This window comes from Cervus canadensis, chromosome 22, assembly GCF_019320065.1.
Source record: "Cervus canadensis isolate Bull #8, Minnesota chromosome 22, ASM1932006v1, whole genome shotgun sequence".
In the NCBI taxonomy this organism is placed as follows: Eukaryota; Metazoa; Chordata; class Mammalia; order Artiodactyla; family Cervidae; genus Cervus; species Cervus canadensis.
Window position 1 is genome coordinate 25961116 of NC_057407.1, and position 26592 is coordinate 25987707.

The 26592-nt window shown below is 39.0% G+C and overlaps 1 protein-coding gene across 1 annotated transcript in view; it reads right to left on the bottom strand.

Annotated features, from left to right (window-relative positions):
- SUCLG2 (succinate-CoA ligase GDP-forming subunit beta) overlaps positions 1-26592 on the bottom strand; it is a 262225-nt gene that overhangs the window by 20347 nt on the left and 215286 nt on the right. Inside the window, exon 10 of the mRNA XM_043443553.1 lies at positions 878-998. Within this exon, the coding sequence (XP_043299488.1) occupies positions 878-998 (121 nt within the window). The remainder of the gene's footprint in view (positions 1-877; positions 999-26592) is intronic.

Below are 26592 nucleotides of genomic sequence, written 5' to 3' on the forward strand. Positions count from 1 at the left end.
AGTTCATTGAAATAGTTTCAGATGCTTCATTAAAACTAATCTTTAATAAGGAAATTATTACTTATAGGTTTTAGCATAGTAACAAGGATTAATGTTCAGAATTATACAAAATGATTATCAAAAACTGCTCACTTTTCCAGATATATGACTCTATAAGGCCAGATTTTATTCATATACTTCTACCAAAACAACATATTGCAAAAGTTCTGATGTAGAAGCAATTATTAAACTAGATGTTAAAGGGATTTGTAAAACCATAAAGCAACGCTATTATTACTAAAATTTAAAAGACAGAGTTATTCTTCATAACTATATACTATATATATATTTACATATAAAATGTATAATATAAAAATTAAATTACTTAAAAATAAGTATTTAAAATTTTCCAAGTCATTATTTTTATTACCAAACTAATTTATTAATAAATTAAGTAAATTAATAAATATTGACAGATATAACCCAAAATAAATAAGAGGTCTTTGGGTTTCTCAATTTTAATAAGTAAGGATGTCAGATGAAAAAGTTTGAGAACCTCTGCTGTCGCATGTTGAAAAATTCTTGGAGCAGCATTTCTTAGAGTGTTTTTCCCAGAACATCAAACTCATGATATGATTCATAGTAAAAGGGCTCCCCTCTGGAATATGTTTGGAAAAGTTGGAGACTTATAACATACGCTATTCTTAGAGAGTTGCAAACCAGATTAGAAGTTCAGAGAGGTACTGCTGTACTGCATTTGTGACATCTTTCGTAACCCAGTGTTTCTCTATGTTGTGTCAGGAAGTCTGTGAATGCAAAACAGGAAGTCTGTGACCATGCTGGTCACCTGATCTTGAAGAAGGAGGTCCTGGCACCGTGGACATCTGTGGTAACTTACCTTCAAGCCGGACCACCAGTGGCACCTTGAGTTCCAGCTCCCGGCAGGCTTTGGTGATCCCATTGGCAATGATGGCACAGTTGACAATTCCACCAAAAATATTGACTAGGATGGCTTCAACCTGAAATCAAAATAGGAAGGTGCTCATCAAAATGCTGACAGTCAACATTCCCTCAAGTAACTGGCTAAATAACAAAGATAATTAAAATAATGCTGTCTTAAAAAAAAAACAAAAACACAATACAAAGACCAAGATGTTAAGAAAGTTAAAATTTAGTACTTTAATAAATATCACTAAATAACATTACCATATTAACCCAAATTATCTTATCAATCAGTTCTCCAAATTCAAAATGAATAAGCCACTTATTTCTTATATACTGTCTTCTGCTTTGTCTTATATTACTGTCTGGTACTGTTATTTTATAAGTAGTGTCATTTAAAATTTCATGTACTTACATCTTTTTTCTTTATGGTTTATACTTAATTTTTACCTGTCATGGTACCTCTTAAAATATTTCAAAACTAGTGACATTATTTGTTTTATGTTAATAGGTAAAAATTAAAATTTTTCTATGCCTCCTTAATGCTTCTTTGATATGCCAGAGGTATATATTAATACTTAAAATTCACAGGTAGCTTAATAATCTTAGATAATGACCTTTTTAATTAAAAAAATACCCTCCCAATAAAGATACAAGTTTACACTACAAGTAAAGATATAGGAAAAGTCATGCTACTGACAAGAATTTTTCTGAAATGTAAATTTAAACCCATCATGTTAACCTGTTTGTACATATTCCATATTCAAAGGCACGTGGGCCCCCCAAAAAAAAAATTGTTCTTGCCCTGACTTGATAAATAGGTTTAAGAAAATCCTGTATAATTAACATGAAGAACGAGATAATGAAGAGAATTCATTACCTAGATTAACTGATAACACCCACAGATAATGGCTATTCATCAAGCTGGAGGCATCAAAATTCCAACAATGGAGTGACAATTAAATTCTGCCACACTAATTGCAAAGCATATATGTGTGTGCTGCATGCCATTTTTAAATTCCATTTATTCCAATATGTTAAATTAACTACACAAAACATATGAGAAAAGAACACCTTACATTTGTTCAGCACTTAACTGCTTTAAAAGTGCCATTACATGAACTCTCATTTTTAATTTTGATACTCACAGTATGTACAGTAAGTACAGTGAGGATTAACCCTCTATACCAGATAAAGCCATTCAGAAAACCCCCACAATGTGTCCCAATGTTACACAGCTAACAAGCAGCAGAGGTGAGGCTCCAAGTCAGCTTCTAGATGGCCTGCAGATACCCCATTCATGCCAGCTCCTAGAGCTAGAATCTTGGGTAAGGGACATACACTATCTTGAATACGGCTTTCTCACCTATGAAATGGGAATAACAGTACCTAGTCCATAAAGTTATTGAAAGGCCTAAATGAGATTAGACACATGACATGCTTATTACATGCCTATAAGGTACTTTATGGGACTTCCCTGGTGGCTCAGTGGTAAAACAATCCACCTGTGGTACTAGAAACACAGAAGACCCAGGTTCAGTCCCTGGGTCGGGAAGATCCCCTGGAGGAGGGCACGACAACCCACTCCACTATTATTGCCTGGAGAATTCCATGGACAGAGGAGCCTGGCAGGCTACAGTCTATAGGATCGCAATGAGTTGGACATGAAGCAACTGGGCATGCAAGGTACTTTATGGATATTTATACATGAGTTTACTGACGTAAGCAATGGTGAAAGTGGACAGGTTACCTAGACAGCATGTATAAGAAGGAAACCTTTCAGCAGACTGCAGCTATGTTGAATCTGAATGTAATAGAAAAATGAACTTATTAAAGTTCAGCAAAAAGGTAATGTTTTAAGAATAAAATAAATGAGCAATATTTTTCAAACCAATTAAGAGATTGGGGCTACTCCCAAAAAAGAAATCTCCCATTACTATTCACAGCAGGCCGACTGGTAAGCAGAAGTTTGCTTTCTAATGATGGCCATTAAATGCTGTTAGTATTGAGGCTTGGTACAGCAGTAGTTTCCAAATAGCTGTGGGATGGAGAGAAGTTTGCCAGAACAATGGAAGAAAAATACACTTAAGAGCAATAATGACTCCACAGGGTCCAAGAGAGAAACTCAGGAACAGCTGAGGCTTACTCAGTTTCTGTAGAAGAACTAAGCTTTCTAGTAAAGTACACACTGGCCCATGTACATCTCTGCCATGATCCAACTTGTACATTCTTTAAGGATGAGTTCAGATGTCAACAAATTCTCAGTGAAGCTTTCCTGTGTCATCAAGTTACAGTGAATTATTCTATTTAATCCATCTAAAACCATAAAATCATTCTAGAGAGTAGTCACACCACATACCACAAACATATGTGAAGTCATTCACAGTGGCAGGAGTGGGAGACCAGAGGCAGGAAGATGCCTCTGGCCCTGTGATCCAGTTCAACTCAGTAGATGTATACCCTGGAGTCAGTATCAGATATGAGCTGTGATACTGGTATTGCCTTATACAGTAGAAGTACCTATGAATCTTTCACGTCAGTCTCTCATTGTGTTTAATCAGCATCTGACAAATAAAAACAGATACTCTTCATACAACAACTTGTACCTAAAAGTAAGTCAACCACTTCAACTGGTACTGAACGCTCAGAAAAGTCCTCTTTTCGAAAGGTGAGGGAGTAGCTGACTTTGTTAGGTGTGCTGAAAGAAGAACAGCTGTTCTCCAGTGTAGTATATTTACTCCGCATCTCCATGCCCTAGGCACAACATTCAGGGCGGGCTGCCTCTGTACTCCTCTAAAACAGGAGTTTTTTGTTTGTTTGTTTTAATAAGAAGCTAATGCAATCCATGACATAGTGCAATCACCTAATAAATAATAAAGACTGGAATAAATTAATTTCAATAGACACTTAATGGTCATCTCCCTTATATTAGACACAACAGAGTTAAGTCCTTGGGATATGGAGATGAGTAAGGTGTCATCACTGTACTCAAAGAACAAAGACGAGTTTTAGAGTCAGACTAGTAACTGTCAACTGCAGTCCTGGCTCCATAACCTCATGGAGCTAAGACCAGAGCACCACAAGTGGTGCAGACTATTGTAGCAAGAGGGGCCTTTTGGAAGACGTGATGCTCCAGGTGACAAACAGAAAGAGAGAGCAGGAACTCAGGTAATAGAGGGCAGCCAGGATGAAGGCAGAGCTGTTACCCAACTTGGTTCACTCAGGACCTACAGGCTGAATGGGGAAATAACCTGAGAAAATGCAGGTGAGGTAAACTGGAAGTCACCAGCAGCCAGGGATGGGAACTTGGTTCTTTTGGCTTATTCCTTTCTTTCCCAGAGCTGGGTGAAGGCAAGCCTTGCAAGTCTCCCTTGGGGTGGAAAGGGGAGTGACGGGTAAGAGTGAGTACATGAGCAAATGTAAGATGAAAAATATAGAGCAACCATGTGAGAGCATGAGAGACACTAAGAAAGACCACCAGTGAGAGAGAGAGCATGACAGAATGTGTATGTGAGAGAAAGAGGAGGAGAGGAAGAGTGTGAGTGATACTAACAAAGCAGTTAAGATGTTTACAAGAAGAAAAGCAAGACACAGAACTGAACAGGCCGCTTAGCTCAGGGACATGGGGTTGTTTGGGAAACATGGTGTACCACGGGCACCACAATGAAATCACCACAAGGGTGATGGAAAGACGCCACACCACCAGAGATGATGTGGTTATCTCCTCCTACAAACTAATTTTCTGTAGTCAAGCAGTTTAATGGAAATCTGATTTAAGCTTTCACTTTGGGCTAATTTCTATAATTAACTACTATAATCTGCAATCTCAAACTGAGAATGAAATTAAGACAGTTTGAAAATGAAAGCCTTGTGACATCATCATCATTATTATTTGGCACTTATAAAGCATGTCAAATATGCAATGTGTGCCTCACGTGATCATTTATTATTATAACCCCTAACTGCTGCTCCATGACAATACCAACACAAACTTTTAATAATCTTTTTTCTCCTCTGGCAAAGGGAATGTTTTTAAAAGTTGGCACTGGGCCTATTCACAAATTCGAAACTCTCCCAAAGATTCCTAAGTGCTTTCAGGAGTAGGCTTTTCTAAATTCTCGGGTGAGGATTACAAGGGTTGCTATTTACTGTTTCACAAAAGTAAAGATCATCTAGTGAGGAGGTTATGGTGTCAGATCCACTGCACAGGTCCCTGGACCACGGACAGCCACTGCCAAGGAGGGGTCTGTAGCAGCTGTTGGCTGCTCTGCAGGCGGCCGGGCAGTGCAACTGCAGGTTTTTCAAATGTTTGTGTGTGTTTGGCTTTGCAAAATACACTCCAGCTGCAGATTTTAATCCACAATCAAAGGTAAAGAATGAACTTCAAAAGAACAAAAGCTACAGCTTTGGTATTTAACACGTTCTTCTCAACCGGAAAACAAACAAAAATCACAACTAAAACCCTTTTGGGGGATGTAATCATTTTGAGAATTGAACACTGGGGCTTCGCTGGTGGCTCAGTGGTGAAGAACCCGCCTGCCAACATAGGATATGCAGGTTCAATCCCGGGGTCAGGAAGATCGTCTGGAGAAGGAAATGGCAACCCAGTGCAGTATTTTTGCCTGGGAAATCCCATAGACAGAAAAGCCTGATGGGCTACCATCCATGGGGTTGTGGAAGGGTGGGACACAACTTGGCGACTAAATAACAATGAACACTAGGGAACCTCAGTCAGATAAGTTCACACACACAGAAATTCTTTGACATAATTTTAGGTAAGTCCCATCCTTTAGAATTTGGCCTCAAAGGCAGATAACAGCAAAAGGTATGTACAGTATATACAGATCAGTTCAGTTCAGTTGCTCAGTCTTGTCTGACTCTTTGTGACCCCATGCACTGCAGCACACCAGGCTTCCCTGTCCATCACCAAATCCCACAGCTTGCTCAAACTCATGTCCATCAAGTTGATGAGTCGGTGATGCCATCCAATTATCTCATCCTCTGTGGTCCCCTTCTCCTCCTGCCTTCAATCTTTCCCAGCATCAGGGTCTTTTCCAATGAGTCAGTTCTTTGCATCAGGTGGCCAAAGTACTGGAGTTTCAGCTTCAGCATCAGTCCTTCCAATGAATATTCAGGCCTGATTCCTTTAGGATTGACTGTTTGACAGCACAGTGTAAATTTCAGAGGAATTGTGAACTCTTTGCAACTATTTATAAAATTTTGTTAGAATGTACACTTTCCCCAGGAAAGTGTTCAAAATCTTTAAGAATCAAAATATTAATAATAATCTCAAATACAGCAATAGCTAGCGCTTACTAAGTATTTAAGGGCTTCCTTGGTGGCTCAGTGCAAAGAATCCAGCTGCCAATGCAGGAGATGCAGGTTTGATCCTTGGCTTGGGAAATTCCCCTGGAGAAGGAAATGTCAACCTACTCCAGTATTCTTGCCTGGGAAATCCCATGCACAGTGGAGTGTGGTGGGCTATAGTCCATGGGGTCTTGAAAGAGTCAGACATGATTTAGCAACCAAAGCAGCAATTAGGCATTTAGCAGGTCACAGTAGGCAGTATTCTATTTTACATATATTAACACACTAAACACATAAGTAGTATACGAGATGGATACAGTTTTTATCCTCATTCTACAGATAAAAAAACTGAGAGTACCAAAGTTCTGGAGAATCACTGGAGCTGCACCTTTACTGTCAAATGTCTTTTGGAGCCATTAAACCTACTGAGGTCCCACAATACATACTATGGTTAGTATTGTCTCATTCATTATCAGATCTGATTCTGCCATAAACATATGAGGTAAATATTATCTATCACACTTTACATATGAGAAAAGTGAGGCTCAGAGAGATAAAGTGACTTGTACCAAATTATGCACCCACTATGTCATCAGAATCAAAACTTCAGTTGTTTTTTCTTTAAGATTATCCTGGCTCCTTTTAATGAAAGGTAAGTATTCACAGACTGCTGAATGAAAAGTATATTCTTGAGAGCCTGTTCTGTGCTAGGCACTCTTTTAACCATAAAGTGTGGTCGGCAGCTAGTTCGACAAGAAAGATTTTTATACAACAGACCAGAAATATTCTACATGTATATATTAAATTATAAACGCTGATTATCAGTCATGAAGGCGAGGCAGACTGGGTACTCTGAGATCACAGGACAGGTTCCTGTTACACTGCGTGCTGAGGGAGGGCCTCATGCAGGCAGTGAGATTTAGCACAGTATCTGAAGGACACTCTAGAAGAGGCCAGGTAGATTACGAGAGTAATGAGGAGTAAGTACTTCAAGACCAGAGAACACTATGGGCAAAGGTGAAGGGGGCAGGACAGAACTTGATGCCTTTGAAAAACTGAACAGAACCTGGAGGAGTATCAGGAGGCTGGGACTTCCAATGTGAACCGCTGGGAAACGAGATGGACTACAGCAGCAGGAACCAAATCAGAGTCTTACAGAGCAAATATCATGAGTTTTGAAAAGCCTTCCATCTCCATATATCTATGCAGACTTCAGGGAGGTTGGGAAGGGAACTATCATTATTCAGCATCCACAGTGCACTCACATTAAGTTTATAAGATGGGTTTAGAACCTCTATTTCATGGATAGACTGAGGTTGAGAGTTTAGGGTTTCTTAGCTACTAAGAAGTCACAGTATCAATGAGGCTCTTTCTCACCACATCACATGCAGAGCTGTCTGCAACAGCTGGGTGATCTTGGCGGCACTGCTGACATACACCAGGGGTTAGCACGCCTGTTCTCGTAAGGACTAACTAGTATGGTGTGTGTGCTCAGCTGTGTCTGACTCTGTGCGACCCCATGGACTACAGCCCACCAAGCTCCTCTGTCCATGGGACTTCCAGGAAAGAATACTGGAGTGGGCTGCCATTTTGTTATCCAGGCGATCTTCCCAAGTCAGGGATCAAACCCTTCTCCGGCACTGGCAATGGATTCTTTACATACACTATGGAGCCTGGGATAAGGGCGGCTGCTGCTGCTGCTAAGTCACTTCAGCCGTGTCCTACTCTGTGCGACCCCACAGATGGCAGCCCACCATCCCTGGGGTTCTCCAGGCAAGAACACTGGAGTGGGTTGCCACTGCCTTCTCCAGGATAAGGGCTAGTTAGTAAATATTTGAGGCTTGAGGGCCAGGCTCTGTCTCAGTTACTCAAGCCTGCTGTTGAAGCACTGAAGCAGTCCTAGACAATATGTAAATAAATAAGCTACTATGTTTCCATAAAACTTAATTCACAAAAAACAAATCTGGGAGGCCAGATTTGGCCCATGGCTCATAGCTTGCCACCCCTTGACACAGACACAATTTGATTGATGGTTATTCTCAGATTCACTGCAACCACCTGTCCTTTTTTTTTTTTTTTTTTTAAATCATATTGTATTTCTCTGAGAGTGACTTTTCAGAGTTTAACATCTCTTCCTTTGTTGGACCATTTTCTTGTTCTCATCAACAGCATTAATGCACCTAGGCTGTAGCAATGGATAATTAAATAAATGTATCCACTCCAACATCAGTATCAGTCATCTGAAACAAACTTCTACCTTTAACAAGTTCATAAAATGAACTGAATGCCTTTGTTCTTTTTCTCTTCCTGACACTGGCTGGAAGCAACAAACAGAAAGACTTCAGCAATAAGCCATCCATTTCGCAACGATTACTGCAGACAGTTAAATACTATACTGCACTCAGAACACACTGCAGTGTATACATTAAGCATAGTGAGCACCACTGCTGGGTTCCGTCTGCTCCTTCCAGTTCACACGGCTAATTCAGTCCCAGTGCAATAAGCACTGCTGATAAAAATCAAGCAAGCGTGTTTACATTAGAGAAGATAAGGACTTTCTTTTAATCACAACTTATTTTAATTCTGAATGTTGTTGCTCTTGTTTAAGCATCTGTTTTTCTCGAACTGTTTTTCTCTCTTTTTCTTGTTGTTTTTATTTTCCTGCTGAATTCTAATCATGTCTTCTAATCCATTGACAGCCAAAGAAGGAAAATAAATGATGAAGGAAATTAGATGCAGCTTGGATAATTGATGTTTGTATGCCTGGCTTTAATAAAAACACTCTGCTAAATTAGAGAGGAGTCTAAATGGATTCAGTCAATAGGGAAGTGATTCAGGTGAGGCATTCAATCCTGGGATTTGTTGTAATCTTACAAATAAGCCAAGAGAGGAGTTCAATTGGGACCAGATCTGCCTTTTGCTCAAATCTGAGTGAGCTTCCACAGCTTGCTGTTTTACTTTTGATTTGTTCCTTAAGTTTGATATTATTTTCTCTTGTACAAAATCAAGCTCCAGGATCCTTGGGTTAAAGTAAATAATGTCCAAACTTATACATGACATGAGAACAACAGTATTTCTTGAAGAACGCCCACCCACTTGCCCTTTTAGTTTCTTCTAAAAGAGAAATACTATGAGTGAGTAAACAATCGGCCTGAAGAGCTCAGCATTTAAAGTAAACATTTTAATCCCAAACATTTTAGCATTTTTAAGTGATCAAGATAAATATCTGACCATTCTCCCCTCCAATTTTGGAGTATCCATCCATTATCCCAAAACTGATAGCATGGAAATGACATCTGATAGAGGAGTAATGCTTGGTTGGAAAGCGAAGTTTCCCTTAAGCTTAACCTCTAAGATCACCCAGGATGAAAGAAGAAAAATGTGTCTAAATCATCCTGTTCCATTTACTTATTCCTGAATTCTTCACCAAACGTGTATCTTGTGAGCTGCTCCTCACTAGGATAAGTAAAATGGTATGGAGGCTCAGCATTTATTGCATGTTAATTTTCCCAGGTACTGAAAGAGATGCACTACAACCTTCCCTGGCATGTAAGTTGAGACTCAGGGAGCTTAAATAAGTTGTCCAAGGGCACATGGCATTTAAGCATTGGAGTAAGGATTTGGACCAAGTCAGTCTTACTTCAAAGTCCATGGTGTTTCCACTCCTTTCAACAGTCTTTCTATAACCAGTCACTTTCATGATTAATCAAGAATCCCAGTTCTATTTTTATCTTATTTCCACAAGTTTCAAGGACAGTCTTGAGTTCTAAATTCTGATAGCCAACTATTCCTTGCTTTCAAATCTCACTTAATCTCAATTAAAATGGATCAGAGTAAGATATCTTTTATAGTTTCACGGACCAGAGGTTTTGGTTCTTCACAACCCAACATGTTCCCTGCTTACTGATAAAAGAGTTGTCCAGAGTTTGTGGTTTGCAATCCCTACTTAGGACTGCAGAGGGGTCATAATGTTATAGAATGAGTTCAAAACCCACAGTCCCTCCTGAACTGGGGTAGATATCCCTACAAGACTCCTCTCTGTAGACTGGTAAGCCATCCTTTTCCCCTTTCTGATGCACTGAAATTTATCCCTTTGCTAATAGTATTATTTCTATTTTTATGACCAAGAATATTCTAAGAGAGACACATGCCATTAGAGACATCACTGTGGACACAGATTTTAAGTGGTAACTACATTTGAGGGACTATTCAAAGTGCTGCATTGAGACTAATGATGGAGCCACGTCCTGGTTTAGAGAGATCTGTGACCTATTCAGAGAGATTTCTGCTATGGCAGTGGGGGAAAGAGGCACAGTAAGTGTGTTAGAGATATGTCTCCCTAACTTTACAGTTAGTTACCTAATGCATATTTTGAGAATTAGCACTTAAAGATTTAGTCTGTCAAAATGTTCTCTTTTAATGGCTTTTACTCAATGCAAAGAAAATAATCAGACAATCAGAAAATCCAATTCAGATTCAGCATGATCACTCACAATCTCATTAACTGTGCATGTTTAGATACGTTAATTAAAAAAAAATTTGAATATGGACTTCCAGCACTAGAGAGGACCAAGGCACCTTCCATTATGAATACTGGTTTAACAAGCTAAAAGATACTCTGCATACTGAACCTATATAAACTATAAAGCCATTCTTGCTCCCAGGGCAAGTACCTTAAGCCAAAGCGCTCTAGTGTGGTCTATGAAGCATTAGGCTTATGTCATGCTTCATGAAAAAACAATGATCTGGTCCAATAGTATGGATTCACTCTTACGAAAGCTTTAGCAGAGAATGTGTGTTCTAACTTAGAATACCCAACTTCAGTCATTTATTGCGCAAGTGTCACAGGGTTGAAAATTTGATCCCCAGAAAACTGTCAAGGAAAGTATTCAGGAGCTGGTATATTGGTGTGTTAGGTGGCATAGGAATTTAGGGTCCTTCTCCCCAAAGATACTAATCATTGCACTATTTAGATCATATTTGCATTAATCTGCAAAACTGGAAGGTTTTTATAATTAAGAACAGCAACCATGATTACTTTGGCCAGTCCAAGGGTGGGACACAAATGCTTTCCCAGTTGCCAGTAAACATAGTGGTGGTAGTGAAGTCAACTATTAACAGGATTTTCAGGAGAAGGAAAAATCTAAAGATGGAAATACTGGTTGTCATATAAGCAGGCACAGGAGACAAGTTAAAAGGACCAAAGAACACAGAGATTCGAGGGAATAGCACAGACAGACATTTTTTAACTTTTACAGAGACATTTTACAAATCCTTTTGAACTGAGAATCAGAACCATCACCAGGATAACAAAAACCACTTGAACATTTAGAATGGCAGATGTAAGGTTCTTTTTCAGAGTCCTGCATTTAAAATAGCTCTTGCAAAAACTACTATGATGTGTAATTTGGCCATAGAGCCATTTGAAACTAAAAGGAAAAAAAAAAAACAAAAACAGAGCAAGGAGATTTTGGTCCTATGATTTTACCAATGAAGCTTCAAAAGACTTAAGGGAAGAGAGTGAGTGAGCTCACTTAAGAAGTACGCTATTAAAATTGACTGTTAAGAAATATTTTGGTTACAAAACTGCCTTCCCAGCTTAAGAGATAATTGCTTTCGAGTCAGGATGCTCACTGCTCATAATGCAATATCTATTTTTTATATGTAATGGAAGCTACATTGATGCAGATTAAGAATATTTATTGGCACATTCTTTCTGAGCAGTATTTCGCCAATCATCTCAAACTTATGTCATATTGATAAATGTGATATGTATACTCCATCATCATTAGCTGGAGAGTTAATATAGAGAACACCCATAAAACTGGCAACTTGGTGAAGGACTCATTTATTAATCTATAAACAGGATGTCTCTCCATCTACTGTTGAACATAATCATCTCCACAGGGTAACTATTCCTACAGAAAAGGGAAAAAAATGCTTCTATGGGTGATTTCTTTGCTTTTATTCATGACTGACATAATTAAAGAAAAAAAAAGTTAGCTATGCAGACAGAGCCAAAACTTAGGACCACACAGATTCGCACTTCACACCACAGAGAAATGAAGATAAATTTAGTTAATAGCAAAACCCACTGTTTCTGTAAATAACAAGTCTATGTAAGATGAAGGTGGCATATAATGATTCTGTGATGCCTCATACATCTGTTCAAACCTACTTGATCATTTAGTTTTCTGGAAAAACAAAGAGCTGACAAACATTCTTATCAAAAACCCTTAATGGAAAAATAGGTGACTAGGAAAAGTAGTAACGTAAGTTTCCAGTTAAGATCTCAATAAGTGACCAGCTGTTTATTATACACTAAAATTCATGTTTAAATTGTTTTAAATAATACAATTTTAAAAACATATACATGTTTCTTTTTATAACATATCTCATCAGTATATTTGTGAAAATCAGTTTACTGCCAAGTTTCTTTGTAAGAACAAGTTTCCAATTCATTTCCTAAAATCCTACCCTTTATTCATCCAGTAAAATGGCCTCCAACACTAAATCTTACACTCACAATCTTAATCTCCAAAACTGTCACTGAAGATAATATACTTTGGCATCAAAAACTTTAATTTCAGGTCAATCAATTTGGGCAAAACATATAAGTCAACAAAAACTGCAAAAAGGGTACCAATTAAAACATCTGTAATTATTAAAAATCAATATCCCATTTGAAATAGGACTCTTCTGAAATGTCTGGGTAGGACGGGTGCCTAGTAATACTTAAACTCAGGAAAAGAGGAAAATCTACTGTCATCAAAAATTATGCTCTGCTGTAGACCATATTTTAAAATTGCTGATTTCACTGTCTGACCTCACTGTAATCTGTTGTGTGGAAGCCTGATTTGTTTATTTAGCTGTTCAGCAAATGTCAGAATACCATGTCCGGAGCAAATTAGACATTACACTGGCAAAGCACTCCCCACAGCCTGAAAAGAAAGAAATTTAACCAAACTCTTTGCATCTCAATGTCTAAATCACTGATTTGCCACACCCTCTCCCATCTCTGGTTAACCTTTTGTAGACCTCAGTGAATTTCTCCAGCTGTTGACAAAAGGATTCAGAATATTCTACCTGAAGCACATACTCAACAGTCAAAGGACGTCCCTCTGGGTCCTAGAAGTCTGACTCCAGGGGCTAAATCAATGGACTCCTTTCTCTGTTGGCACTGGGAAGTCTTGGCAGGAGAGGGTAGTCAAAGTGCTTCTACTCATTCAGGCCCCTCCCAGAGGGGCTGTCTTGAGTGGCTGGGTCCCTCCACAAAAGGTCTCTGATCATGTCAAGAAAGTCTTCATCTCAGACTTGCCCCAGGTTTTTATACTCTCTCTTATGGTTTTCATACCCTCCATCCACACTCTTTCTCAATGTCTCTGTAAATAAACTGTGAGTCATTAATTCCTAGCAAGACTTATAAGAACATCTTATTTTGACCAACTCAGTTTGAATTTGAGAAAATCCTTTTGAGGCTGAAACTTCTAAAACTAGAAGCTTAATTTTTGTATAGTTTTCCTCTATAACATCTTCTATGGACATGACTTAAACATTAAATAATAGAAAAATATCTGAACACTCTCAGTTTAAGCCATTTAATGAATATTTTCAAACATTTTCTCTTGCTCTTCCTGGGAGATGGCTAATACCTAAAAATCTGAGATTACTGCTCATTAACTGTCTGAATCTACACTCAAGGTAAAGGCAGGAAAAGGAAAACAAGCCAAAAGCTTTGTTATTTTGGATCCCGTCCATTATAAATGATAAATGATAGCCTGCAGGTGAAAACGAACTTCTCAGCACTGAAATGGCTTCATCTGGTTTATTAGCTGCAAATAAAAACTAAGGAAGACACATCTAGAAGGTGACTTGCAATTCTTATTTTCAGCATAATGAAAGACAGGTTTAGTAAGTCTGAATCCCCATGCAGCCTCCCAGTCTGTCTAAAGGAACACAAGTGGCAGGGAGACAAACCAGAAAAGATGGTTAAAAAGTAAAAATGTAGGTCTGCAGCCTTAGCCAAAAGATAATGTTTAACTTCCACGAAACTCCAATGACCCAGCTGCAAGTAGTGGCTTCACATTTATCCCAAAAGTTACTTTATTCTTTTTTTATCAAGTAAATAAACTGTGCCATTGAGCAATTAATAGTCTACAATAAAATGCACCCCAAGGGAGTAGGTATAGGATAGATTTACAAAAAAGAAAAAATATATAGGGAAGGAACAGTAGTTCTCAAATCAGACAAGATCCATGTAGCTTTTTAGGAAGTGAACAGCACCTGGAAAGGCCAGACATGCATGCTTATTACCCAAATCCACACAGTTTAGATAAGCATTTGCTTTCCTGATAGTGCTTGCTTTTCTCTACCCTAAACCTGTAACTACTCTCTATTCTCTGAAACATCTGAACAAAAGTCCCTTTGTTTGTGAAAGCCCACCTCACTCATCTCACACAGTCCCTCGGCACATTTATTTCTTGAAGTGCTATTTCCCTATGTGCTAGATCCAAACGGTAGTCTTAAATCTGGTTAACAACTATTAACGCTGTATCCAAGTGGAAGCAGCTCCTTGGATAGGCAGATACACTTTTTTTTTAATGCCCTGAAGTACCTCTTTTAAAATTTCTTTTTATTTTTAAGATTACCTTGAAACAAAAAAATCACATCCCAGTTTTCAGTCCAGAAACCCTGAGACAGTCTTCCGAGTAGCTCAAGACTAGTTAAGGCCATCTCCCATCTCTTGTGTGCCCACAGTAAGCTAACACTTCTGCCTCACAGTGTGACCTGTAAGGTTTCCTTTCACACCATGTCATCTAGTTCTCCAAAGTTATTATCAGCAAGCTGGGACAACCATAATGTCTGCCAGGCAGGTGTGAGATCAGGAATTCCAGTGCCTGTGTGTGAGAACAGGCAGGTATGAGAACAGGAGTTTTATGCTGTAGTTCCAAATGGCTGTCTTCATAGATGCACAAGGTACATAAAGTTCAATCAATTTCATGATGAAATCTACTTCAAACCCCTGACAAATCTGACTGTGCTGCTTAATAGACTCTCAAAAAGTATTATAATATATGATATAGTGTTACAATAAGTTAAAGCAAGAGCAATATGAAATATAATTGTGACAGGTAACCACTAGAGGCCAGTGTAATTCAACATGGAGAAGGAATTTATAATCAATCCCTGTGGAAAAACTAACATTATTTCTCCCACTTAAAAGTGGAGCTCTTGTGAATTGAAGAGAAAAACGATGAAGAAAGCTTTTTTTAATTCTCTGAAGAGGAAATTTCAAAGGATAAGATAGTAAAGAAAATATGACTCATGAAAAATTAGGCAAAGAGAATTCCTGTCTCCAGAAAAAAAAAAATAGTATTTCTATTTAATGTCTGACGTTTCACAATGTAAGCACAAATTTTCAACCTACTTGGCTTAGTTGTAAGCTTTTCCATAAATGTTTCATTTGGCACTGGCATTAGAAATAATTAAAGATCTGGAATACCTAGAAAGTGCCATGGTAATCTCATTTTGAGGGCAATCATCATGCTAGCTGCCCAGACAAAGCCAAGGGTTTTGAGAAGGGGTGGAAAAACTGTACATTTGCAATTTCCTTCCCTTAAAGAATTTTATTCAGAACAAGTACCTAAAGGTTCCTTCTCAGACATGGAATAATTCACATAAATTCATCTAGCGCTCCATTCATACTGAATAATACTTTTCTTAATAATGGTGCTACATGATGCTTACAATACTCTTTTAGCAAGGAACTTGAACTAGGCTCTCAAAACTAAAATTAGGAGTAGAAACGAGAATCTGATTGTTTAATAAAGCTTAGACAATAACAGATGGTAGGATCCTATGTAGGATATTTTACTTTTTAAGAGAGAAGATGAAACAGTCTAACACACAATCCACAGACAAGTACTGTTCCCCTCTCCTCCAGCAGGAAAAGGCACCTTACAGAATGTGGACATGCCAAGGAGATTAATGAACCATAAAACCTCAGAGGCGGATAGGACCTGAGAGGTCGGCCAACAGCAGCTTGAACATTTTCAAAGACAGGGAGCTTCTACTTTTGCAAGGTGGCCCATTCTACTGTCTTGGCTGTAAATGTTTGAAAATAATTCTTTAATCTTCACACTGAGAGAACTTATCCAACACACAACAACATGTTGCTTTGGTTCCTGAGGTCAAAAAGAGGAGGCAAGATACAAAGATGAACAACATATGATCCTGACTTCAAGGTGCTGTAAAACTCCACCCATGAGGTTCTGATCCTCACTTCTGACCCATAAGTACTGGCTCTATCAGTTACAAGCTATGTGAATTAGTTACTTTCATTGGACATCAGTTTTCTCAACTGTAAAATGAGGATGATAATAATACTCGCTTTGCAGGGTTGATGCCAGGATTAAATGAGATAATTCAAGTAAAACACAAAGCCTAATGTCTTGAAAATAGGTACTCAGTAATTGCCACCACTGCTACATAGTCAACAAATAAGTCATTCAGCCTTTACCAAACTCCCATGAGGGATGACTTATTACCCTTATTTTTAGAGACAGAAGAACTAGGGATCAGGAGAATGGTGACTAGCTTGCAACACTCAGCAGCTAGTTCATGGTGGGATAGGGTTTCAACATGCGCTGATCTTACTATGAGAGTTTTCACTGTTACACAGAGCTGCTTCCATGAAATATATGCTTGTCATCACAAATACAGAAGAACATTTGGGGAAATGTGATGGGGTAGAAAAAGGAAAATGGAATTGGATTTAGTTAAAAAAGACTTACAGCCCAATTAAGGTCAGGCATTAATGTAACTGGGGCACTCTATCTACAAAGCATGCAAAACCATGGACTGATCTTACTGAAATGATCTTCTTTTCAAACACTGCATTGTGTCATAAATGGCAGTAAATGAAGAACATAACAATCTACAACAATGTTTTCCAAAATAAATTAGACTGTCCATAGGCAAATTATCTAAGGTTTTCACCTCTGGCTTCAGGAGAAGTGATAGAATTAAAAAAGAAGGTGCGGGAGATATTATTAAGCATGAGTGCAGAACAGGATAGGAAATAGTAAAATATTTTCCTGTTATTGCCTTAAATCCATGCACCACAAAGTAAAATTACTGACCTTTCTTAGTAAACGTCTTCATAAGGGGAACCTCAAGAGTATCCCACCCAGTCTACTACTGTGCTACAACATGACATACATACATGCTAAAGATTTCCTTCTAGGTTAAAAAATCCTACTATGGGCATGTTGATTTAGTAAAAATTAAACTAGCAAAGACATACACACATATATATGCTTGTTGTGTGTTCCAGCTAGAGATTAATGAGAAAAATGGTTATCATTTTGTCCTGTTCCATTGCGGTAACCCAGATTTCACCTTAAGGCATATGTAACTTTTGTCAATAACCAGGTAAATAAAGAATATTAAGAATAGTTAACTTTTAAGCACATCATACGTATTAGGTTCTTTTATCCTCAGAAAAAGTTCAGGTGTGGACCCTGGAGGAGGAGGATGTTACCAACTTGCCCCAGATCTTATAGCTGCTTAATATCCTGAATAGCTGAAATTTCAATCTGAGATGGGAACACCAGACCACCTGACCTGCCTCTTGAGAAACCTGTATGCAGGTCAGGAAGCAACAGTTAGAACTGGACATGGAACAACAGACTGGTTCCAAAGAGGAAAAGGAGTACATCAAGGTTGTACATTGTCACCCTGCTTACTTAACTTACATGCAGAGTACATCATGAGAAATGCTGGGCTGGAGGAAGCACAAGCTGGAATCAAGATTGCTGGGAGAAATATCAATAACCTCAGATATGCAGATGACACCACCCTTATGGCAGAAAGTGAAGAAGAACTAAAGAGCCTCTTGATGAAATTGAAAGAGGAGAGTGAAAAAGCTGGCTTAAAGCTCAACATTCAGAAAACTAAGATCATGGCATCTGGTCCCATCACTTCATGGCAAATAGATGGCTGACTTTATTTTTCTGGGCTCCAAAATCACTACAGATGGTGATTGCAGCCATGAAATTAAAAGATACTTATTTACTCCTTGGAAGGAAAGCTATGACCAACCTAGACAGTATATTAAAAAGCAGAGATATTCCTTTGCCAACAAAGGTCCATCTAGTCAAGGCTATGGTTTTTCCAGTAGTCAGGTATGGATGTGAGAGTTGGACTATAAAGAGGGTGAGTGCCAAAGAATTGATGCTTTTGAACTGTGGTGTTGGGGAAGACTCTTGAGAGTCCCTTGGACAGCAAGGAGATCCAACCAGTCCATCCTAAAGGAGCTCAGTCCTGGGTGTTCATTGGAAGGACTGATGTTGAAGCTGAAATTCCAATACTTTGGCCACCTCACGCAAAGAGCTGACTCATCTGAAAAGACCCTGATGCTGGGAAAGATTGAGGGCAGGAGGAGGAGCGGACAACAGAGGATGAGATGATTGGATAGCATCACCGACTCAATGGACATGGATTTGGGTAGACTCTGGCAGTTGGTGATGGACAGGGAGGCCTGGTGTGCTGTGGTTCATGGGGTCGCAGAGTCAGACACGACTGAGCGACTGAATTGAACTGAACTGAACCTGCCCATAAGCCCTAAACTCTTATTCAGCATGGCGCACAATCTATCACATTCAGAGACCCACTGTCCTGCCACCTGGAGAGTACACTGAACTTCTCTACCATAGTGCAATATGACCCCAGAAACATGCTAAAACAAAGTCTTTTTATATATCCTTATGTTATTCTTCTTCAGTAAAAAGCAAACAAGCAAAGAAGCAAACATATAAAACATTCCACTACTAGTCAGGTGGGAGGCTTGGGTCTTTATTCTGCCCTAAATTAAGTATGGGGTCTTGGAAACATCTCTTTATCTCTCATGACCTCAACTGCATCATCCTTTCAGGAAATCCTGGAGAAACATCCCTGCACAAATGTACTGAATGTATGATCAAGCCCACGTGCCAGTCATGGTGAACACACCCAGCACAAGGCTGTTTTGCTTTCACTGCTGTGATAGGTTTATGAAACTTTTAATACTACAAAAGGAGAGGTGATAAAGCAATATTCACTGGGAGAACAGGGATTAGAAACTCAATGTGCTGTTATCTATTATTACATACCTAGGTCAAATTTGGTGTTTATGGATAAATGAAGATTGACAAAAAGAAATGCAAATTTAAAGAGTTTAATTAGAGTACAGAGACACTGTCAGAACTCAATCGCATCTTTTGGCATAAACTGGACTGGAAAATAATTAAAATGAGTTATGTTGAGAGCTGAATATTTCAATGTGAAGTATTTCTAATTCTGAGAATTAAAAGCACTCAAGATTTGTACATTAATCAGTCTAAATGTATGTAATTTTCTTCAAGGTAGGAAGTTTACTAAAAGGAGGCAAGTAAATGCAAAACAAAGTTTTCTCAGTTCCACCTGATTCTAAGAAACTAAGCTTCAAAATTCATTTTTCCCCCTAGACATCCTTGGAGAACATTAAAGAATGACAGGGATATTAAAAGAAAGAACATTCAACAAACATTTGCTAAGATTCTACAATGTTGAGATGTGGGGACAGAGCAAGTTGGTGACCAAAAAAGTCATAGTCTTCATCTTTACTGATTTTATAACCCAGTGGGTTTTCAGAGGGCAAAAAAGAGATTTCAAAGGCACAGCTCAGGGACTGGGAGCAGGAGGAGAAGGGGACGACAGAGGATGAGATGGCTGGATGGCATCACCGACTCGATGGGCATGAGTCTGAGTAAACTCTGGGAGCTGGTGATGGACAAGGAGGCCTGGCGTGCTGCGATTCACGGGGTCGCAAAGAGTCGGACATGACTGAGCGACTGAACTGAACTGAAAGGCACAGCTCAACTAAGAATATCTCTTTATTCATGACTAAGCTTCCATTTAATGGCTATTCACCCCCTACTTAGGATGATGTCTACAAGGAGGTGACCATCTACTTTTTATCCTACATTCACACTGAATAACCTCCTTCATCTACACTAAGAGGGAGGGTCAGCAGTCAGAAGTTTACAAAGACACCCATTGCCTTAGGCTGAAGCCTTCAGATCTGAAAATAGGAAGTGGGACAATGTGGTCAGTGCCTTTAGAGGTAGATCTATTAGACTGAAGAAGGTAGATTTCCTTGGACTGGGCTGCTAAAGTTGATTTAGTCTTATTTGGTGATAGTTAATGGGTGGGCCTTAAGGAATAATCTAACATAGCCTTCATCAGATATTATGCCAAACTGACCAGAGTATCCAAGTCCAGACACTAGAAGTCCCTCCTTCTGATACCCACTAATGTCATTCTGATCTTTTCTATGTCTGGCCATTGAATCTGTCTTCCTAATTCTTCTTTTATTTCTTAGAGACAAAATATCCACAAATCATACTGCCTTCTCCCAAATTTGCCCTTTTTTTTTTTTTTCCTCTTTCTCTCTCTCTTTTTATTGCCCTACAAGATTTTGTATAGACTGGGGCAGAACTTCCTTCTTTATCCTCTACTCTAAGATAAAAGCCTTTAGACATTTTAACACTTCTGACAGCAGAATCCAAATTAGATCAGATGTCTTCCTTTACTGAATGGGGGTTTTTGGCATATCTTAGAATAGTTTAGTATTCTTGAAAAGAAGGAACACTGCATGTTTGTTGTTTAGATGCTGACCCAAAACAGGACTAACTCCAATGCTATCCAGACACCAACCTCTCCTCCTCTTCATCTGCTTCATGAAGTCTCCAAAGGACCCCATGTGTGTGACTCAGAATCAGCTACAGAAATTTATAGGTACCCTGATTTTGTTTTCTGTGTACTCAATCTTCAAGAATTGCTTTGGTGCCATATAAAAGCAAATGACGACTCATTCAAAAAAGACCAATGAATGACAACTCTTAAGAATTCCTCTGTCACTGGCAAAACTAGTCCCATCAAAATAATCCTGTTATTCACTTAAACATTTCTCTCTAATTCCTCAATCTCTAGAATACATAACGGTGAGGGAATTCAGCCCACCAAGACTGAAGAAGAGAATAAAGGGAGATATACGGCTAACTTCATCACTTTGTCTCACAAACCAGATTTTCTTCTTGATGTCTCTTTTCAGTTCACAGGGATTCAAGGATTCTTTATCATCCCACTAGGCCTCCTTTGGATGGACTACAGCTATCAATGTCCGTTTTAAAAATGTAGGATCATGCCTCTGAACTGCTGTTCGCTAATATTTATTATACCTAAGTGACACTGAGAAATGCTAAAGAAGGTGGACTTTGGTGTAAAATTACCTGGGTTCAAATTTAGGCTCTATAACATACTAGCTCTGTGGTTTTGGGTAAGTAAAGAATCTCTATTAAGCCTTCTTTTCTTGGCTATAAAATAGATAATAATAATGTCTTCAAGTAGAATGATCCACAAAAAATACAAGAGACTGGTACACAATAAGAACTCAAAAACTGTTGACCATTACAAATACCACCATTGCCATCACCACTACCACCACCTTTATCACTACTCTCGTGGCGTGATGGATAACTCCAAATGGACACTGCTTTGGTGCAACAATAGGTACAGAAGTGACAACAGCTTTCCTGGGCCTCTATGACCTGGTCCCTTCTAACCTAACTGAATCTCTTACCGATCCCTTCACTTTTTTCCAAAGTGAACAACCTCTTTACTGGCTTTTCCTGCTTAAGCATCCAGTCTCAAAGGCCTTGCTGGTTCGCCTTCACTCTTTCAACACTTCTCTTGCCTCCACGAATCTGCACATTGTGCTTACCTGACGTCTTCTACTCATAATTATCTCCTCTTCCTCACCTTTATTCAGATAATGATTTCAAATCTGACTAAGTGCTCTGTTAGTTTTAAATTCAATGCCATAGAGAATTACTATGATTTATGGCTTTCTAATTGACTCATGAATTAAACTTGTCTTTAAATAACTACAGGGTAAAGAGTTTCCTATTCTTATATGGTATTGCTTTTGTGCACTTAGCATCACTCTGGGGATGAAGAATAATACCCAGGCAGTATCAGTGGACTGACTCACATGTTTTAAGTGTGCTTGTTATCTGTAGAATTAATATCAGGAACCTTGAAAAGTGAAGTAAATCTTCACTGGACAACATGTTGTTGCTTAACATTAGGGCCATAAAGGATTCCAGCAATCTAAAATAAAGGAGATTTAGTCTTAAACATGTGTGCGTACTCAGTTGCTTAGTTGAGTCTGACTCTTTGCGACCCTATGAACTATAGCTTTCTAGGCTCCTCCATCCAAGGGATGCTCCAGGCAAGAATGCTGGAGTGGGCTGTCATTTCCTCCTCTGGGGGATTTTCCCATACCAGGGATTGAACCCAAGTCTCCTGCATCTTCCTGCATTGGCAGGCAGATTCTTTACCACTGAGCCACCTGGGAAACCCCTTAGTCTTAAGTTGAGACATATAAAATGTTAACATAATCTCAAAAGCAGTTTAATAGACAGTAAGAAAGGAATTTGAGCTCAGAGAGACCCTAACTTCCTGTAATCTAAAATATAACACATTTATCAGTTGACCCACTTAAAGTAAATAGGACACAATTCCTGTGTGAAAGACTGTGTGAGAGAGAAATGCAGAATGTTAAGGAGTTCTGCTCCAGGAAGTTAGGCAAGAATAGAGGATTGTCAAATCTTAGTATTTTATACTACATTTTCCCGAGCTAAAAATACAAACAAAATAAGCAAGGAAACAAATAACAACAGAATGCCATCATCACTATTATTTCACTACTTATAAAACCAAGTGTTATATTAGTACCTGGGGTAGTAAAGCCTGGTTTATACAATTAAAAAAAAAAAGTCAGCAAGCAAACAGAGATACAAGGAAGGATATGATGGCTGATAGATCACTCTGATTACTTCTCAAAATATGTATATCTCCACACAAACAGGTGTAATTCTTCATTTCAAATTCCATTTGTTCAGAATGTAGATGTGGACTTTTATAAAATTTACTTTTGTATCATCTAAGAAAAAGGATTTGCTGAGTAAAAAAATACCTAAATAAGATTATGAAGTATATATTTAACATATTTAAAGAAACAAACATTTTGCCACCATCAAATGTCTCACCATCAAATTTATAAATACTTGATTCCTTAATAACAAGACAATCCTTTCGGTTAATTTAAATTGGTAGCAAAAGACATCTACCTGATCAAGGATTGTTTGCCTACTTTAATCATTCAAAAACAGTAAATGGCATTAAGAATATAATTCACAATAGGATCTATTCCTGCTTATTAGCCTTATTATAGTAAGACTGGAAAAAGGTTTTGCATATTATCATAGACAGGATAGTTTTTCTCTAAATAAAATTCTGATCACAGAAACGTATTTTATGCTTTTATTGTTCTTTTCTTTTTAACAAAAAAAATATTTTCCTTTCAAAACAGCCCACCAATTCACATGGGAAACTGAAGCTATTTCTATGAGATGTTTTAAAATAACTCCAAGGAGGAGAGGCCCTTAAAAGGAGAGTAACAATAGAAACCAGGTCACCAACTCAAGACCTGGACTTTCTTTATTGTTCATGGACACAAATGCTTGGTTTCAGAAGTACATTGTTATCAAGGAAGCAGTTGGTCGGCACTATTTCTTTGGGCTATTATATCTCTGAAATTAATGTGGTCAACTGACTAGTTTGCAACTAGGGAAGAAAAGTCAGTTCAACCTTCAAACTGAAATTAAGCATAAACAAATAATAATCACTTAGGGGTCAGCAACTGGTGGCTTGGTTGGGCACTGAAGGCCGTTTGCTCTCCCTGGATGCTACACTGAGGCCAAGTGACCTTAAGAAGAGCAGGAAAGAATGATGGATGGTGTGCTCAGACTCCCTCTGTCCCAGCTACATTTTTCAACTGCCAGAGGTGCACTTGCAGGGGCCAGATTCAACAATGAGAAACCACCTGGGGGCGTGATTACTAACTGGCTATACCCTTGGCAGCTGACAACAGCAACTTTACTGCAAAAACTAGCAACTCGATAGCTCAGAGGGTAAAGCATCCACCTGCAATGCGGGAGACCTGGGTTCGATCCCTGAGTCAGGAAGATCCCCTGGAGAAGGAAAAGGCAACCCATTCTGGTTCTCTTGCCTGGAAAATCCCATGGACGGAGAAGCCTGGTAGGCTATAGTCCATGGGGTCACAAAGAGTTGAACACGATTGCTGGGTCATATGGCAGTTCTATTTCCAGTTTTTTAAGAAATCTCCACACTGTTCTCCACAGCGGCTGTACTAGTTTGCATTCCCACCAACAGTGTAAGAGGGTTCCCTTTTTTCCACACCCTCTCCAGCATTTATTGCTTGTAGACTTTTGGATAGCAGCCATCCTGACTGGCGTGTAATGGTACCTCATTGTGGTTTTGATTTGCATTTCTCTGATAATGAGTGATGTTGAGCATCTTTTCATGTGTTTGTTAGCCATCTGTATGTCTTCTTTGGAGAAATGTCTGTTCAGTTCTTTGGCCCATTTTTTGATTGGGTCATTTATTTTTCTGGAATTGAGCTTCAAGAGTTGCTTGTATATTTTTGAGATTAATCCTTTGTCTGTTTCTTCATTTGCTATTATTTTCTCCCAATCTGAGGGCTGTCTTTTCACCTTACTTATAGTTTCCTTTGTTGTGCAAAAGCTTTTAAGTTTCATTAGGTCCCATTTGTTTAGTTTTGCTTTTATTTCCAATATTCTGGGAGGTGGGTCATAGAGGATCTAGATGCCCATCAGCAGATGAATGGATAAGGAAGCTGTGGTACATATACACCATGGAATATTACTCAGCCATTAAAAAGAATTCATTTGAATCAGTTCTAATGAGATGGATGAAACTGGAGCCCATTATACAGAGTGAAGTAAGCCAGAAAGATAAAGAACATTACAGCATACTAACACATATATATGGAATTTAGAAAGATGGTAACGACAACCCTTTATGCAAAACAGAAAAAGAGACACAGAAGTACAGAACAGACTTTTGAACTCTGTGGGAGAAGGTGAGGGTGGGATGTTTCAAAAAGAACAGCATGTATATTATCTATGGTGAAACAGATCACCAGCCCAGGTGGGATGCATGAGACAAGTGCTCGGGCCTGGTGCACTGGGAAGACCCAGAGGAATCGGGTGGAGAGGGAGGTGGGAGGGGGGATCGGGATGGGGAATACGTGTAAATCTATTGCTGATTCATGTCAATGTATGACAAAACCCATTGAAAAAAAAAAAAAAGAGTTGAACACGACCGAGCAATTTTACTTTCACTTTTCAGATTACTAATCACCATTTTGCTGGTTAAACCTGCTTCAATAAACAAGCAACCAGCAACTGACCGAGAGTTTCTGTTTTCTCTTTTAAAGAACTTTTTATTTTATATTGGGGTGTAAGTGTGTATAAGGCTTCTCTGGTCGCTAAGTTGGTAAAGAGTCCACCTGCAATGCAGGAGACTCCGGTTCGATTCCTGGGTCGGGAAGATCCCCTGGAGAAGGGACATATAGGCTACCCACTCCAGAATTCTTGCCTGGAGAACTCCATGGATAGAGGACCCTGGCAGGCTACAGTCCATGGGGTCGCAAAGAGTCAGACACTACTGCGCGACTTCCACTTTACCTAAGTGTGTACTCTTTGCCACTCAGTCGTATCTGACTCTTTTGCCACCCCATGGACTGTAGTCTGCCAGACTCCTCTGTCCATGGGATTCTCCAGGCAAGAATACTGGAGTGGAGAACCACTGCCTTCTCCAGGGGATCTTCCCAACCCAGGGATCAAGCCCAGGTCTCCTGCATTGCAGGCACATTCACAGATTCTTTACCATCTGACCCACAAGGAAAGCCCAATTGGGAAAAAACAAACAATGTTGTGAAAGTTTCAGGTGAGTAGCAAAGGGACTCAGCCACACATATACATCTACCATTGTCCTCCAAGCCGACCTCCCATCCAGGCCACCGGACAACACTGAGCAGAGCTCCCTGCGCGGCACGGTAGCTCCCTGTTTGTTAGCCATTTTAAATACAGCGGTATGCACATGGGGCTTAGAGCTTCTTAACGGACAGCAACTGGTCTTAGTAAAAGCTGTATCTCAGGAGCATAGGACCATGGTATAGGTGATAATATAAATTTTATGATCACGAAGGCCAAACAACTCACATGCAACAGTAAAATGCAGAGAAAACAGCTGTGAAAGACACTGTCTGTCGTTAGCTATGGATATTCCAGTTACACAACATGATTCCCTATTCTAAATTTGTCTGGGGAAGAAATGGAACCTTACTTACTTCCATAACCCTACCACTTTGCAGCCCTTTCCTACGACATAGGT